Source organism: Elaeis guineensis, chromosome 5 (assembly GCF_000442705.2).
Source record: "Elaeis guineensis isolate ETL-2024a chromosome 5, EG11, whole genome shotgun sequence".
Classification (NCBI taxonomy): domain Eukaryota; kingdom Viridiplantae; phylum Streptophyta; class Magnoliopsida; order Arecales; family Arecaceae; genus Elaeis; species Elaeis guineensis.
Window position 1 is genome coordinate 4,424,331 of NC_025997.2, and position 16,462 is coordinate 4,440,792.

Below are 16,462 nucleotides of genomic sequence, written 5' to 3' on the forward strand. Positions count from 1 at the left end.
AAGCGAAAATTTGATGGTGGCCAGTGACAATGATCATCGTCATCAGAGACCTAGCAGGGCTAAGTAAAGTCATCCATCAAAAAGGAGCACTAGAGTAGGGTTTGGGGAATGGGATGATGGGGATTGAGATGGTTGGAACGGGTTAGGGCTTACCAGCTTAGACGTTTTTTTTTTTAAGAGAGGGAAGAGAGCTAGTGTGGGCCATGTGATTGAAAACTAAGCTAGCCCAATCAGGTTCGAACCGTGCTTGAGTTCGGGTTGGGCTTAAGCCTGAGTTTTTCAAAAACTTTCATGCCTAAACCCCATTTGAAACCCGAAAAAATGTTTCAGGCTGGACTTGGGCAAGGATATGGCCCGACTAGCCTGATCCAACCCACTTCTTATCCTAGCCCTGGCCCCTTGCAAAAGAAACATATAATGGGATTTCTACAGCCGTGTCTCAGGTGGTCTCTATCCCCACAAAGAAAGTATCTATGCAAATTATAGCCCTAGTGTCTACGGATGAAGCTAACCAAAGGAGCATGCCAAGTGAGGAGTAAGTGTTCAACCTACCCTTCCTATAAGGGTTGAACGGGAAGGGACAAATGGGAAAGTAGCTGGATGATGGTTTGGTTTCTGACCCTCATGCTGTTTCAATTTCATTTCTCCAATGCTTTAATTATGGTTCTAATGGGCAAGCTTTGTTGCTTCTGTGCCATTGGTACCAAGGGGTCTATGGAATTGTGTTTTCTAATTTTTATCATGTTGGAGATGTCTGATCAGGACATCATCTCTCAGAATCTTTTCGATACCACTTGTTGCAATAGGAAGAAGAAGAAATAAAACAGAAACAATCAAATACGTAGATCAACCAAAAAATGCTAGCCTCCATGGAGCATGTGAGCTTCACTATGAGAAAAAAAAAATTACAAAAAGAGATAACACTCTCAATTCTCGTACATCCAATCTCTCTCTCACAAGAAGCACTTCCTCACAAAAGCTCTCTCTTTAGGAAGATCCCTCTGAACCCCTGAAGTGACCGCTGTCTGCTGTCCAATAGTCTGTCTGAAGCCTCCTGCTCCTGCTTCTGTCAGTGCCTCGCCTCTACTCTCTGGGTTTACTACCGAACAAAGCTGCACACACACACACACTTTGTTACATGAACAGGACTTTTTAAAGTCTTAAAACCTAGGTTATATCAGAATCCAACTCCTGATGGGACCTCTATAGCTTCTCGACCATCCGATCCCACCTCAGATCAAAAATTGGTCGTTAGATTGTATTCCATCATACCAGATCAAGAGTCTGATCTCTCAGGGATGACTCACAGCCGTCCGATCGCGACCGCTAACTCCTTAAGCCACCTGATCACGCATCGATCCACGAAAAAATGCATAGATCGTGAGAAACCTATAGGAAACGACATCCGATCCACGGTGGACCGAGAGAAATCGATGGAAAATGGACGCCCGATCCATGCACCTACCCATGCACTGCCCGATCCACCGTGGATCGGGATACCTGCGAGTCTGCTCCCGTGCAAGCGCGGGGGCCTGGCCTGCGCTTGCGAGTGTGCGCCTGGGCCTGGGCGCGCCCGTGCGTGCGCTCGGGCTGGGCCGCACTCCGCGTGCTGGCCACGTGCTGCCATACACGGCCGCACCACCGTAGCCTCTGCTGGCCCGCCGCCGGCCTCCGTCGCTCCGAATTTCGTGCTATCTTTAATCGAGCGTATCTTCTTCATCAGACTCTGTTTGAGTGATCTTGGACTCGTTGGACTCCGTTCATCATCGCGGATCTCGCTGTGGGCTCAATATGGACTAAATCTCGATGTGTCAAATTTAACACATCATGATCCTGTTTGGATTATACTTTCCATGTGATTATTCACCTCTGGCCTATTATCTATTATTTTTCAATGTTAAGCTCCCAGATGATGGCTCAAATGAAAAAATCTGATGGGAAGCTATTGGTCATAGCCTTCTTTGGATTATACCGCGCATTTCATTGCAGGGCTCTATCCTATTATTCTTGGGTTAATGTATCATTCTTCAACTCTCAGCTCCCACATGATGTTTCACCTGCCACTGATACTGATGAGAGAGTGGGGGCTCAGTATCCTATTATTACAAGCTCTCATCAAGGAAGATTTGTTTTGAATATTTTTATAAGCTATTTGGGAGGGCTGAATATTAGTTTCTGCATGATGCCTGCTAAGGGATTGCCCTCGTGTTCTTTATACAAAATGATCTAGAAATGAAGCTGCCTTACTCTACATCTCATTCTCAATATTATAATCAATCATCAATTTTCTGGATGGGAGGCTGTCTGGATATCTGCTGGTTTCGGCATACAGGCTTATGTTGTGGGCTGAGCTGTGCACTCAGTTTCATTCGATGGTGCTCATCTCATTTCGTCAGCAGGTTTCAAAGGACTCGACAGGATCTATAGCTACGGAGAGACCATGGAGTTCCAACATTATGTATCGGTTAAGGTTGGAGTTTACCTATTTTTGTATAGTCTGTATGGGCGTTTCTTCCACTATATAACTCTTAGACTCTGTACTAGCATTTCCTTTTGAATTCAAGCCTTGTGCTCCTTTTTCTACCCAAAAAAAAAACTACCCTTCCTATCAATAAATGAAGAAAAAAAACTAGAGCCACCTGAGAGGAGCACCAAAGCATAAGTCGGCCTTTTTCCATGCAGACCATCAGAGGTCACATTCTGAGGATGGTCGGTGGGATGAGTAAAAGCATTCGACCCCAAACTCTTAACAAAAAGGATAAGCAAAAAAATCACGACAGGGGGCCCATGGGAGTCCTGTTGGCACCAGCGGCAGGGGTTAAAGCGTGGGGGGGTGGGGTTTGTGGGTGGGGATAGGGGCGGCGGTGGTCGGAGCGAAGCTGCACCTCATCTTGAGAACCAGTTCCCTTCCACTCGAGTCCATAGTTTTTTTCTGAGTAACTACATCTAATATTAAATGGTTTTAAAAGTCTCACTACCATCGTTGCACAGAGGGCAAAAGCTCGATGTTGAGATACCCTTTTTTTTTCGAAATATCAAATGTCAAGAGCTTATTATCATGATCTTACGATTTTTAAGAATTCGTAGCTTCCAAAGAAGGTTGTAATAAATTTCATCTTATGTAATCAAATCCAGAATCATCAATAAATTACGCGTCAATAAAGATGGTCAACAACATATACACCTTCTCGACCGTTTTTCATTTGCCATCTAATTATTCCATTAGTTAGTAGTTTTCACTCCCAAAGACATTGTGAATGATAAAGTGGACAACTAGTTATTGGGCATTAAATGATAGAGATGAGACACTTAAAAATAAAATTAAATATCTATTTTAATTATTGATGAAAAAATAATTTAGTCATCTCTTAAGAGCTGTCTTTTTGTGGATAAATATCATGCAAAAATTGATCAACTTTTTCTATGATCAACTTATCCATATTCTCACGCTTTTCAAGATAAATAAGTTACTTTTTTATAAATAGTATTTATCCATCAAATGAAAAAAAATCTTATCTATATAAGAAGTGGCTAAATCATTTTTTCATCAACCAGAAAAATAATCGTTTTAATTCATTCCTAATTACCCTTAGTCTTATAATAATATGATAATACAATACAATATAATATAATATTTATATAATATATTATTATAATATAATATACTATATTATATTTTAATATAGTATATTATAATATTATTATAAATTATTATATTATATTATAATAATATAATATATTATTATATATTAATGTATCATAATATATTATAATATAATAATTTTAAAAATATATTATATTATATAGTAACATTTATATAATACTATAATAATATGATATGTTTTATATACGATAATATATACTAATATAATATATTATTTATATTATATTATTATATATAATAATATAATATAATATAATATATATTATATCAATATAAAATATTGATATATTATTATATTATATTATATCATATTATTCTATTATATATATAGTAATATTTATATAATAAAAGATATTACGAAAAATATGGATAGATTTTAATAATTTATCTAAAAAATTAATAATATAAAAGAACATAGGTAACAGATTTTTGAACTATTTTTTTAATATATTAAAAAATATGAATAAATTATTTTTTTATCTAAATATTATTTGAAAATATTTATTCAGAAAAATATAAATTTTTACATAAATTTTTTTATTCTCAAAAAATTGATTCTATATAATTTTTTTTTAATTTTATAAATAAATATTATCTATAAAAATAATTTATTTATTTTAAAAATATAAAAATATAGGTGAATTGACCTATGAAAAAATTGATCAATTTATATACGGTAGTGACCCACCCAGGCCCCTAGGCGACGGATATAGTCTTTCGCACTCGTATCAAGGTTGTCCGCGCCGACGTACTCATTCGCACCACACCGTGGGATTGCAAATCCTAGCTAGTTTCCTTAAGCCGCTTCCATCTGCGCCGACACCTCCATAAATGCAAGAACCAGTGGACAAGGATCTTTTCTTACCCAAAAAAAAAAAAAATGGACAAGGATCTTTGACTACGGAAATGAGCATGTATGCTAAATGTTGTACAAGCTGGATAAAAGTCCACGGAATTGTCAACGGTTCCAACCATATGTGAAGCTATACGCTCATGAGCGAAGGAGGGATGATGCGGGCTAAGCAGGAGGGAGGAAACGTGATGCATATGGAATGGAATGGAATGTGGACAAGCAAACCATCAATCTTATCTAGTATGACAGGTGTATATACAAGAGTTGAAAAACACATGTAACCTCCATGATTGACGGACTACAAAAGATATACCATAGGAAAGAAAAAAAAATATATATATATATATAATAAAAAAATTAAAATTTATGTACTGATATTAAGTGCATCATATAATAATGCAACATGTCAATTATCTCATTTTGTTACTATAAATCTCATTCATCATATGATTTTTCTTAGGTTATTATTTTTTTCATCTCAGTTTAGATTGTTTCTATCCCGATACGAAGGATATAATTTCTCTATACACTGTATAGAGTATGCATGTAAGTTTGAGGAAAATAGTACACTATTTTAAAAAAAAAAAAACTTATAGAGAGAGCTATAAGAGTTATAAAAAGTAAAACACTTATCAGCACACGCAACATGCGCATGGATAACCATCCCCATCATCTTAATTTTGACCAACCCGCACCATCCGCTAATGAATCCCTCCTCTGTAAGTTTGGTGTGTTCTGGCCCAGCTGCACATAACTAACAGCGCTCATCAGCTGCATCTTCCCACGTCCAAATTTCCACCCACTTGACACCCCCACCGCAACTTTTCTTATAAAAAAACCCATAACCTGGAACCGCCCGCAACCACCAACTCCCCATTAATCTATTCCAACTTCCAACTCACACCCAGAAACCATCCATCCTTAAAGACTTCAAAAACAGTAGAATGTAGCTAAACACCCCCACCTAATTGCACGACCCTCGCCGCATGGCCTAATTTCCTGCCACGTACCCAGAGGCGTGCGAAGAAACACGTACGTACGTACGTACGTAGCATCCTTTCTTGAAAAAGAAAAAAAAATCATTTTGGTATCACGACGCTATAAATAAGATTTATTAGCAGAGAAAGAAACGACCCAGCGAGTTCAGAAGCCAGGCCACCCCTTCTCCTTCCAGGAGGAGAAAGAAAGAAAGAAAGAAGGAAAGAAATAAATCTCTTTCCCTTCTCCCACTCTACCTTCCATCCGATCGAGCTCCGTCGGATCCTTCTGCAAAGCCGACACTCATTTTCTTGGTATAAAAGGGGATGTCACGGTTCGTGGACAAGCTCCCCTTCTTCGATCGTCGGTCGACCTCGCCGATGGAAGAAGCCGAGGACATCGGCCGCAGCGGCCTCCTCGTCCGCCACTCCCACCCCACCGCCACCCTCGGCCAGCTCCTCAACCGCGTCGGCGACGTCCGCGCCGGCGACAGCGCAGAAAGCTCCCCCGCCCACCACGTCCTCGAGCTCGGCGGCATGGGTGGCCCTCCTGCTGACGGTAACCTCTGCCCCACTCCCCTCCACTTCGTCCTCTCCTTCACCGACCTCACTTACAGCGTCAAGAACCCCAAGAAGCTTTCGTTCTTCCCCTTCTTCCGCAAGAACCGGCTCTCCACGGATCCGGTCACCGCTGGTGAGGGACCCGAGGCCTTCTCCCGGACCAAGACTCTCCTGGACTCCATCTCCGGCGAGGCCAGGGAGGGCGAGATCTTGGCCGTACTGGGGGCGAGCGGGTCCGGTAAGTCTACCCTCATCGACGCTCTGGCGAATCGGATCGCCAGGGAGAGCTTAAGAGGTTCCATAACTCTCAATGGAGAAAACCTCGAAGGCCGGCTTCTGAAGGTGATCTCGGCCTACGTGATGCAAGACGATCTCTTGTTCCCCATGCTGACGGTGGAGGAGACGCTGATGTTCTCGGCCGAGTTCCGGCTGCCGCGCACCCTCTCCACAGCCAAGAAGCGGGCCCGTGTGGAGGCGCTCATCGACCAGCTCGGCCTCCGGCGGGCGGCGAACACCATCATCGGCGACGAGGGCCACCGCGGGGTCTCCGGTGGGGAGCGGCGCCGCGTGTCCATCGGTATGGACATCATCCACGACCCCATCCTCCTCTTCCTCGACGAGCCCACCTCCGGCCTCGACTCCACCAGCGCCTTCATGGTGGTCAAAGTCCTCCAACGCATCGCCCACAGCGGCAGCATCGTCATCATGTCCGTCCACCAACCCAGCTACCGCATCCTCGGCCTTCTCGACCGTCTGATCTTTCTCTCCCGTGGCCAGACCGTCTACAGCGGGGCCCCCGACGGTCTCCCTTCCTTCTTCTCCGACTTGGGCCATCCGATGCCGGAGAACGAGAACCCGACCGAGTTCGCCCTCGACCTCATCCGCGAGCTTGAGAGCACCCCGGCCGGCTGCAGGTCTCTAGTCGAGTACAACAAATCCCGGCAAGCTACGAAGCCCTCCCTCACCGAGAAGCCCTCGCTTTCCCTGAAGGATGCCATCAGCGCCAGCATCTCCCGTGGCAAGCTCGTCTCCGGTGCCACCGAAGGCACCAGCCCGGCCTCCTCCGTCCCGACGTTCGCCAACCCCTTCTGGATCGAGATGGCCGTGCTGACCAAGCGCTCGGCCACCAACACCCGTCGCACGCCGGAATTATTCGGCATCCGTCTCGGCGCCGTGCTGCTCACCGGATTCATCCTGGCCACCATCTTCTGGCGGCTCGACAATTCTCCCAAGGGAGCGCAGGAACGTCTCGGCTTCTTCGCCATCGCCATGTCGACCATGTTCTACACTTGCGCGGACGCCCTCCCCGTCTTCCTCCAAGAACGCTACATCTTCATGCGAGAAACTGCATACAATGCTTACCGCCGCTCCTCCTACGTCCTCTCCAACGCCATCGTCGGCTTTCCGTCGTTGGTCGTCCTCTCGATCGCCTTCGCCCTCACCACATTCTTTGCGGTCGGCCTCGCCGGCGGTGCATCAGGGTTCTTCTTCTTCTTCTTGATAATTCTCGCTTCCTTCTGGGCCGGGAGCGGCTTCGTGACGTTTCTCTCCGGCGTCATATCGCATGTGATGGTGGGCTACACCGTGGTGGTGGCCATACTGGCCTATTTCCTTCTCTTCAGTGGCTTCTTCATTAACCGGGACCGGATTCCAGACTACTGGATTTGGTTCCACTATCTATCCTTGGTGAAGTATCCCTATGAAGCGGTGCTGCAGAATGAGTTCGATGACACAACGAAGTGCTTCGTCCGAGGGGTTCAGATGTTCGACAACACGCCATTGGGGAGCTTGCCGACGGCGGTGAAATTGAACGTTCTGAAGGCCATGAGCAACACTCTGGGAGTGAGCATAACCGGCAACACATGCATCACCACCGGCTCCGATATATTGAAGCAGCAGGGGATTACTGACCTCAGTAAATGGAATTGTTTGTGGGTAACCGTGGCCTGGGGGTTCTTCTTTAGGGTGCTCTTTTACTTCACACTGCTTGTGGGGAGCAAAAACAAGAGGAGGTAGACACAAAATGAAGCTTAAAGTTCTGGAAGGAATAACCATAAATACTTGGATTTGGATGATGAAGTCTCTTTTTTCCCTGTATTTTTTTTTTTTTTTTGGTTTTTATTTTAAAGTTGGGATATGAAGAAGATGAAAACTCAAACATGAAATCTGTGATCACATTTTCCTTTTCTTTTCTTTTTCGTTTTACTACTTTACAAATATGAATATGCTTTGTTCATGTAAAGTGATATTTAGAAACAGCGAAACACTAATAAACAATAGTACACCTCGCATGGAATCGCGATCTTTCTATCGATCTCAGTTTGGATACGAGAAGGACGTCGTGTTGGATGAGTTCAAATGAATAATAGTACCATCGATCTACTAGATCTTGCAAGTTGCATCCAGTCATAATCTTTGTATCTTTAGGAAACGGGAAAGGCGTGTTGAGTTAAAGACGGTCGGTTGGATCAACCTAATTGGTCAGCTGTTCTACGTGAATGCGTATCACATCGATATATAAGAACTCTATCTTTCTACAAACCAGTGGATTTGGTTGATCGATTGGTGCCATACAATTCGATATATATCAAATTGATGGAGACCTAAGATTAGGTTTAAAGGTTCTGGTCTTCCCAATAAAAAGCAGACAAAGGGCATGGGATGCGTCGGTCCACGTGTCAAGTTCTTCCGGACATTTGCGACAACTTTGTGCTTCTTCCCATTAGTGAAACAATTGGGTCGCCTCTGCATCACTTTTCTGTAATCTCGCTAAAGCGTGCAAGTTACCTTGCCGGTTGGGTTTCCAAGAGAAAACACAAAACCTGTAAATAAATAAATGGGGTGGGGTTGCCGATGGTATTAGATTCGAGTAGTTGCAACCAAGCTTCTCTTAATTGTTTCGGCTAAACCAAGAGCTCTGGCAGTAATGGCACTGTGGGCTTTTGGGATAAAGGCGGCTGTGAGACTGACTCAATGCAGTCTTAAGTCAGAAGTTGATAAGATTAATTAGTTGAAACAGTGTAAGTCTAGTTTAGCTATCCTTTATCGGATTTAGACTTCTGAGTTGCATATATATAATTTGTTGGTGGTAGCTCAACAGTCAATAGCCACAGAGCAGGAAGATATATGGTTAGCCGGAGCTTTTCCCTCCATTTAAAAGAAACGTTCACCAACCTGGACCGAAGAGACTGCATTGAGCACTCTCTTCCCATTGTCTTCTACCTCTCCAGAAGCTTAGAAGGATTAATTAACAAAGACAAAGCCATGCCCCCGTAGATCTGACACAATCTTTTTTACGACTTTTGACTCATTAATTAATTGCATTCTTGCACCAGGGATTGCTAGCAGTAAAAATTTTAGATTCGCAAAAAGAATAATTGGTGTGGACCCAACAATTGCATGATTAAGAATTGATTGATAGGAATGCATATATGGTGACTGTGGTCCAAGATGAATCCAATCAATGGAGTTGGAGATGAGCATAAGATTTTCACATCAAGAAGTTTGAACTTATGTGATAGCCCAATCAAGCCCACAAAAGCCAAAAAAAAAAAAAAAAAAAAAAGGGAAAAACAGAGTATGCAAAAACGGGAAGAAGACTCCCGGTAGGAGTCTTCTTCTCCGGCGAAACCCAAGCGAATCAGGAATCCTAGGACCCTTCGGAGTCCTAGGACTCTCTATAAGAAGACCCCTTTTCCTTTAGACTGAAGATCGACCTCCTCCCTCTCTCTTTCTCTCCGTTTTTCTCAAATCGAAGCCGCGGATATCGTTCGGGTTCTCGCCGTGTTTTCTCGCCGGCGAGGTCACCGGAGGTTAAGGTAAGTTTCCCCTCTTCTTCCCCTCTTTCTTCCCCTTCCTCCCCGTGCATTTGTGCGCGGCTGCCGGCGACGAAAGTCGCCGATTTCCGGTCGGGAAAGACACTCTGTTTTTGAGCTCTTTTCCTTGAATTTTTCGGCACCGGCGATCAGAATTGATCGCCGGCCACCGCTCCTCCGTGACCGGGGGAGTGGCCCCCGTCGGCCGCCGGCCTCCGCCGTGGCCCGAACGGCCGGTCAAGGCCGAGGGGACGCCGGTCCCCTGTTCCGGCGCAGGAAGAACCGAGAAGAAGAAGAAAAAGAAAAAGAAAAGAAAAGAAAAAGAAAAGAAAAGAAGAAAAAGAAGAAAAAGGAAAGAAAAAGAAGAAAAAAGAAGAAAAAGAAAAAGAAGAAAAAGAAAAGAGAAAAAAAAAGAAAAGAAAATAATAATAATAATATAATATATATATATATATATATATTATATATATATATATATATATATGAACAAATAAGTAAGTAAGTAAATAAATAAATAAATAAATAAATAAAGAAAAATTGAAATTGATGAGAGAGAGAGTTTCTCTCTCTTCTCTCTCTTCTTTTCAGTCTGAACTCTGACTTTCTCTCTCTGAAATTGGACTTTCTCTCTCTACTTTCTCTCTCTAAAATTTTCTCTCTCTAGGATATTTCTCTCTCTTGATGGATTCCTCTCTCTCTAAAGTTATTCCTTTAGGATTAGCGTAGTGGGAGGTCTCATCTGATGATTTTGATCGAGTTTAGGAAAGAGTCGATTTTAAGTGAGGTTTTGAGTTGGGATTTGTTTAGATTTAATTTTGAATTAAAATTAATGTAAAAATATAATTTTGGATAATAGACACGGAAGAATCTCCTAGAAGTTAGTCGATCTGTTCATTCAGTGCTCCGTGAAAGGTAAGTAATGAATCATCTTCTCGAGATATTCCATATTTATTCTGAAAATAAATAATTATTCTCTGAAATTATGCATGATTTATGGAATTATGTTTTGAAAGAAAAGTGCTTTTGAAATGTTATGGTATATCGATTTATGCACATGTTTAGTGAAAGATTATGATATATAATGTGGTACTAAGTATTTTGATATAGATCGGATTTATGCTCTCAGTCTAACTATGTTTCAGTGGGCCCCGCCAATGGGGATTATACGTTGGTACTTTATGGACCCTGCCAGTGGGGGTTGTGCGCTGGTATTTGTGGACCCTGCCAGTGGGGTTGTGCGCTGGTATTTCTGGACCCTGCCAGTGGGGGTTGTACGCTGGTATTTGTGGACCCTGCCAGTGGGGGTTGTGCGCTGGTATTTCTGGACCCTGCCAGTGGGGGTTGTGCGCTGGTATTCTGTGGACCCCGCCAATGGGGGTTAAACGTTGGTCATAGTCGAGGCTGTTGAGTTTCGAGTGTTTTGAATCGAATCGGATTTATTATATGTAAATATTTGAAATTATTGGATTTGCATTAAATCAGCATTAAATATATTTTTATGTTATTTGCAGCATTATTCTTGAAAGTTAAATAATATCTGAAATATCTGGTAGAGATGCTTGTTACTTACTGGGCTGTCTAGCTCATTATCTTTCTTTCTATTTTTCAGATTCAGATAATTAATTTCGAGCGTGGGAAGAAATATTGGGACAGAGCTTTTAGAGGCGAGATTTAGTATTGTCAACACTTCATTGAACTTCGATCTATTAGATTTATTATTTTAGTAAAAATTTTATTGGATGTAAGACATTTGATTTAACTACTTGAATTACAGTTGAATAATAATTATTTGAATTTATTCCGCTGCGATGCATTTGATATCGTGATGAGATGCCTTGCATGCTTATGGAGAGAGTTCTTCATGAGTATGCGGCGGTTGCCGCGACCCTCGATTCACAAATCTCGGGTCGGGGGCGTGATAATTAATATGGTATCAGAGCATAAGTGGATAAATTATGACACATAGAATTTGACACAGTATGAGTGTAGGTGGGTAAATATTAGGAATATTGGGACGTTAGAATATGAGCATCATAATAAACCCATCCTAACAAATAGATAAATGAATCTAATAAGGTTTTACTACTACAAGGTTATCATGCCTCCCCGTAGAATGACAAGAACTACTCAAGGAATTGCAAGAGAGACATCACAACCACGGGATGGTAGCACTCCTCATCTGATCAGTGGCACCCCTCAGGAGGAGGGAGTCGTAGATCCTAATGGGAGTACTTCGAGAGCACGTCAAGAACCAGATATGGCTCAGTTAATGCAGACCCTAATCAGGATGGTACAAGCGCAACAACAAATGCAGCAGCAAATGTTTGAACAACAACAGATACAACGAGATACACAACAACATCAGCATCCACCACCACAACATGGAGAGCAACCAGTACAAGGAACAATATTTCAGAATTTAAAAAGCTTGCTCCTCCAGCTTTCAAGGGACTACGAAGCTTTGGAGGCTGACAACTGGATAATGGAGATGGAGAAGGCTTTCGTTGTCCAAGAGTGTCTTGATGAAGAAAAGATTCGATATGCAGCTTATTTACTACAAGGAGAAGCATACAACTGGTGTCAGCGACTACAGCGCAAGCATGAACAAGACGGCGAAATACTTACCTGGGAAAGATTTCGGATTGCATTCTATGATCAGTATTTTCCTCAGAGTATAAGGATCCAGAAAGAGCAAGAGTTTATTTATTTGAAGCAAAAGGGTATGAGTGTGATTGAATATGAAGCAAAATTTACAGAGTTAGCAAAATTTTCTTCGAGATTAGTGGATGGTGAGCAAGAACGTGTTCACAAGTTTAAGATGGGACTGAGAACTGAGATTCGAAAACAAGTGGTTCCATATGAATTGACAACTTATGCAGATGTGGTAAACAAAGCACTGATAATTGAAAGGGAAGTCAATGAAGAACGCATGGAAAGGGAAAGAAAGTAAAGAAAGAGAACACAATCAAATGATACCCAAGGGCAGAATAATAAAAACATCAAAAGATCAGCTAAGGGAGCAGCAGACAATAAGACTCAACAGATTGATGGTGAGCCGTGCTCCAGATGTGGCAAAAATCATGCAGACAAGGATTGCTATTGAAATACCGGTGCTTGTTTCAAATGTGGACAGAAGGATCATAAAATTGCTAGCTGCCCGCTAAATACTGAAAATCAAGTTGGCCAAAAAACTCATGAAGGACAACATAAGGGTGGTGGACAGATTTCTAAAACCCAGGGAAGAGTTTATGCGCTTACTCAACAGAATCCACAGGCTTCCAATACAATGGTGACAGGTATGAAAAATTTCGAGGACGAAATTTTTTTTTAGGGGTGAAGAATGTGATAGCCCAATCAAGCCCACAAAAGCCAAAAAAAAAAAAAAAAAAAAAAGGGAAAAACAGAGTATGCAAAAACCGGGAAGAAGACTCCCGGTAGGAGTCTTCTTCTCCGGTGAAACCCAAGCGAATCAGGAATCCTAGGACCCTTCGGAGTCCTAGGACTCTCTATAAGAAGACCCCTTTTCCTTTAGACTGAAGATCGACCTCCTCCCTCTCTCTTTCTCTCCGTTTTTCTCAAATCGAAGCCGCGGATATCGTTCGGGTTCTCGCCGTGTTTTCTCGCCGGCGAGGTCACCGGAGGTTAAGGTAAGTTTCCCCTCTTCTTCCCCTCTTTCTTCCCCTTCCTCCCCATGCATTTGTGCGCGGCTGCCGGCGACGAAAGTCGCCGATTTCCGGTCGGGAAAGACACCCTGTTTTTAGCTCTTTTCCTTGAATTTTCCGACGCCGGCGATCGGAATTGATCGCCGGCCACCGCTCCTCCGTGACCGGGGGAGTGGCCCCCGTCGGTCGCCGGCCTCCGCCGTGGCGGCCGTGGCCCGAATGGCCGGTCAAGGCCGAGGGGACGCCGGTCCCCTGTTCCGGCGCGGGAAGAACCGAGAAGAAGAAGAAAAAGAAAAAGAAAAGAAAAGAAAAAGAAAAGAAAAGAAGAAAAAGAAGAAAAAGGAAAGAAAAAGAAGAAAAAAGAAGAAAAAGAAAAAGAAGAAAAAGAAAAGAGAAAAAAGAAAAGAAAAGAAAAGAAAAGAAAATAATAATAATAATAATAAAATAATATATATATATATATATATATATATATATATATATATGAATAAATAAGTAAGTAAGTAAATAAATAAATAAATAAATAAAAAAAAATGAAATTGATGAGAGAGAGAGTTTCTCTCTCTTCTCTCTCTTCTTTTCAGTCTGAACTCTGACTTTCTCTCTCTGAAATTGGACTTTCTCTCTCTACTTTCTCTCTCTAAAATTTTCTCTCTCTAGGATATTTCTCTCTTGATATTTCTCTCTCTCTAAAGTTATTCCTCTAGGATTAGCGTAGTGGGAGGTCTCATCTGATGATTTTGATCGAGTTTAGGAAAGAGTCGATTTTAAGTGAGGTTTTGAGTTGGGATTTGTTTAGATTTAATTTTGAATTAAAATTAATGTAAAAATATAATTTTGGATAATAGGCACGGAAGAATCTCCTAGAAGTTAGTCGATCCGTTCATTCAGTGCTCCGTGAAAGGTAAGTAATGAATCATCTTCTCAAGATATTCCATATTTATTCTGAAAATAAATAATTATTCTCTGAAATTATGCATGATTTATGAATTATGTTTTGAAAGAAAAGTGCTTTTGAAATGTTATGGTATATCGATTTATGCACATGTTTAGTGAAAGATTATGATATATAATGTGGTACTAAGTGTTTTGATATAGATCGGATTTATGCTCTCAGCCTAATATGTTTCAGTGGGCCCCGCCAATGGGGATTATACGTTGGTACTTTATGGACCCTGCCAGTGGGGGTTGTGCGCTGGTATTTGTGGACCCTGCCAGTGGGGGTTGTGCGCTGGTATTTGTGGACCCTGTCAGTGGGAGTTGTGCGCTGGTATTCTGTGGATCCCGCCAATGGGGGTTAAACGTTGGTCATAGTCGAGGCTGTTGAGTTTCGAGTGTTTTGAATCGAATCGGATTTATTATATGTAAATATTTGAAATTATTGGATTTGCATTAAATCAGCATTAAATATATTTTTATGTTATTTGCAGCATTGTTCTTGAAAATTAAATAATATCTGAAATATCTGGTAGAGATGCTTGTTATTACTGGGCTGTCTAGCTCATTATCTTTCTTTCTATTTTTCAGATTCAGATAATTAATTTCGAGCGTGGAAAGAAATATTGGGACAGAGCTTTTAGAGGCGAGATTTAGTATTGTCAACACTTCATTGAACTTCGATCTATTAGATTTATTGTTTTAGTAAAAATTTTATTGGATGTAAGACATTTGATTTAACTACTTGAATTACAGTTGAATAATAATTATTTGAATTTATTCCGCTGCGATGCATTTGATATCGTGATGAGATGCCTTGCATGCTTATGGAGAGAATTTTTCATGAGTATGCGGCGGTTGCCGCGACCCTCGATTCATAAATCTTGGATCGGGGGCGTGATAACTTATTACGTGACTTTGAAAATATACGACCAAATGGGAACATGCCAAATTAGCCAGCCGCGAGACGGCCATGATGTTAATAGTTCATTGTCCAGACCTTCATGGATCGTTCCGTCGTTGCCGCTCTCTCTCCCATATTTATTGTAGAAGAAAAAAGATGGCAAGGCGTTAGGTTGGGTTGGAAATTATAGACTTCGATTAGCATCTTGGAGGCCTGAGTTGATATTAATGTTGACTGTGCACAAGGCCCGTTTTATGCTAAACTATATAGCATTAGCATGCCAATATAAAATTCCATCGACTATATAGCATTAGCATGCCATCTAGCTAAATCACTGTTCCCTCCAACCCACGCCAAAAGGGGAAGATGTTCTGCAATGTAAAATTATTTAATGCTCGATGCAAATCCTCTACATATAGGTTTGGGTTGTATTTTTCATGCGAAAGAGTGATCGATTTTTTTGATGCAACATTAACCGCTGGATTCCGTTTTGCACAAATTTCAAAGCAATCCAATCTCTTTCTTCCATCTGTTTGTATAGATCTCTAATTGGATATTGTAATGACGTAGAAATCGGTGGCTATTGGATAGGCTATTCACTATGGAAGGATTGTGCTTGGGCTGGGCTTGTTCGGTAGTAAAAGAGCCAAAATTTTATCCATGGCAGTGGAGGATTGAACAGTGGTTGTAACTTTAAGGTATCCCTGCTGAACAACATACGCACTCTTGCTTCTTCGCTTTCTACTAGTTTCACAAGTTTGACATTTCCCCCTCCTTCCAAAGTTCACGGATTCAACACTCTTTTCGGTTCTGTGGACCGCTGACGCAGGAATAGATGATTGTCCTGGTAAGTGACCACCAACCCTTATTTCACTATTGAACTCTTGTGAATCCGGGACTGCAATTGCAGACTTTGCAGATCCGGACGCAGGGATTTTGAATGAGTTTTTTAACCACGCACTTTCGGCAGGCTGATGAGGTTGCGGATTGGGCCGCGGGATGGGTTTTGTACCGCCACTCGACCATGGGCCCTGGCGGTTGTTGTATACTGGTTAACAAAAAAAAAAAAAAAAAAAAAATTTACAAATGT

At 41.8% G+C, this 16,462-nt stretch overlaps 1 protein-coding gene across 1 annotated transcript; it reads left to right on the forward strand.

Moving 5' to 3' along the window:
- Positions 1-5,679: 5,679 nt before the first annotated feature.
- On the forward strand, positions 5,680-8,341 carry LOC105044518 (ABC transporter G family member 6-like). The gene has a single exon (XM_010922452.4). The coding sequence runs from the start codon at positions 5,822-5,824 to the stop codon at positions 8,069-8,071; it is 2,250 nt and encodes a 749-aa protein (XP_010920754.2). The 5' UTR covers positions 5,680-5,821; the 3' UTR covers positions 8,072-8,341.
- The last annotated feature ends 8,121 nt before the right edge of the window (positions 8,342-16,462 follow it).

What these genes read in the sequence shown, in the direction of transcription:
- LOC105044518 (XM_010922452.4), top strand. Translation starts at nt 5,822, where the DNA reads ATGTCACGGTTCGTGGACAAGCTCCCCTTCTTCGATCGTCGGTCGACC.